Below are 1,235 nucleotides of genomic sequence, written 5' to 3'. Positions count from 1 at the left end.
TCCACCTATAATCAATGCAATACTTCAACTAATCATCAACCCATATGCTGCTTACTTCCTGGGGGGCTCTGTGTTGTTGCCTACACCGGCTTCACTCTGCACAACAACCTCGGTTGTTTCTTCCTTTTTAATGTCGTCTTCTTCCTCCTCCTCATTTTCCGACTCCTCCTTCTTGACTTCCTTTTGTTTTACCGTCCTACGGCGCCTTGAATTTTCCCTGAGGAGTTAAAAGGAGATAGAGCTTCATTTACTGTTGAAACTAACATTCCTCATGTTGGAAGTCTTCATTGATGATACTCGTTGTGGAAAGGCAGTGAGAGTTCAGCATACGTCTTAGCCTCGGGGTTATAGATGAGGTCACTTAGGTCTTCTCCGAACGAGGGATCCTCGTCAAGAGCCGCGTCTGGATCTGCAACGCTAATATGTACATCAACACCACACTGGCCACAATTAAATTTACATCAGCAATTTAAACAGGAAATTCTACTAATTTTCTCTGATGCTCATTTCTAACGTCACCTGTCATCGCTTCCTTTGAAAGAACCCGTTTCCTCGTCTGAAAAACAGAGATGAGGAATAACGTTATTTCAGTTTTTTGGATGATAGCTGTATTAAACTAAATTGCAAGTGCTCGTTGTCTTACCACCAGACACAGAAGCCTCCATCTCCGCTTCAGGCTTGCATGCTGTTGCTGGGGGGATGCGAGAGACTTGGGTTGGGGGTCTCCCTTTGCCTTTTCTGGATTTGGACAGCTTTGGTCCAGGAGTGTGTCTGGATGCTGAGGAAGTCCGAGTGCCAAGGTTTTAATGATACATGTAATACATTACAGGGGGGAAAAAAGCCTACTAATAGTGAAAAGGACTCAAGTATATATGTCTTTTTACCTTTTTTGGCAGTTGATTTCTTAATCTGAGATCTGTGTGAGAGAAAGTCTACAGTAAATGCCAGGCAGGTGCAAATCTAAATGAATCTGCAGTAGGATATACTTTGGAAAATGCATAAAATGCTTTAACCCTTGTGTTGTCTTCCAGGTCAAAATTGAAAGTGAACTCTTTTTTTTTGTACTTTTCTAATGGTTTTGTCTCTTTTCTGATTTATTTGTCACCTTTTCCATGCTTTGGGGGCTTTTTTTTAAAACCTGAGCTGGTTTAATAACCGGTTTTACACTTATTCTTGGAAATCATGGTCAACAACTCTTTTATATCAAATTATACATAGGTTTTTAGTTAAAAAGG

The 1,235-nt window shown here is 40.8% G+C and overlaps 1 protein-coding gene across 2 annotated transcripts in view; it reads right to left on the bottom strand.

Annotated features, from left to right (window-relative positions):
- LOC116686582 (E3 ubiquitin-protein ligase ZFP91) overlaps window positions 1–1,235 on the bottom strand; it is a 7,002-nt gene that overhangs the window by 4,564 nt on the left and 1,203 nt on the right. The window contains exons 2-6 of one of the 2 annotated variants that reach the window (XM_032511609.1): window positions 885–916; window positions 644–778; window positions 520–556; window positions 331–417; window positions 56–217 (exon numbers count right to left, since the gene is read on the bottom strand). In XM_032511609.1, coding sequence (XP_032367500.1) covers window positions 56–217; window positions 331–417; window positions 520–556; window positions 644–778; window positions 885–916 — 453 coding nt within the window. The remainder of the gene's footprint in view (window positions 1–55; window positions 218–330; window positions 418–519; window positions 557–643; window positions 779–884; window positions 917–1,235) is intronic. The other variant, XM_032511610.1, reaches the window with a different exon arrangement.

This window comes from Etheostoma spectabile, unplaced genomic scaffold, assembly GCF_008692095.1.
Source record: "Etheostoma spectabile isolate EspeVRDwgs_2016 unplaced genomic scaffold, UIUC_Espe_1.0 scaffold394, whole genome shotgun sequence".
Classification (NCBI taxonomy): domain Eukaryota; kingdom Metazoa; phylum Chordata; class Actinopteri; order Perciformes; family Percidae; genus Etheostoma; species Etheostoma spectabile.
The sequence above is the reverse complement of the archived record's forward strand: the minus strand, read 5'-3'. Positions and strand labels throughout refer to the sequence as shown.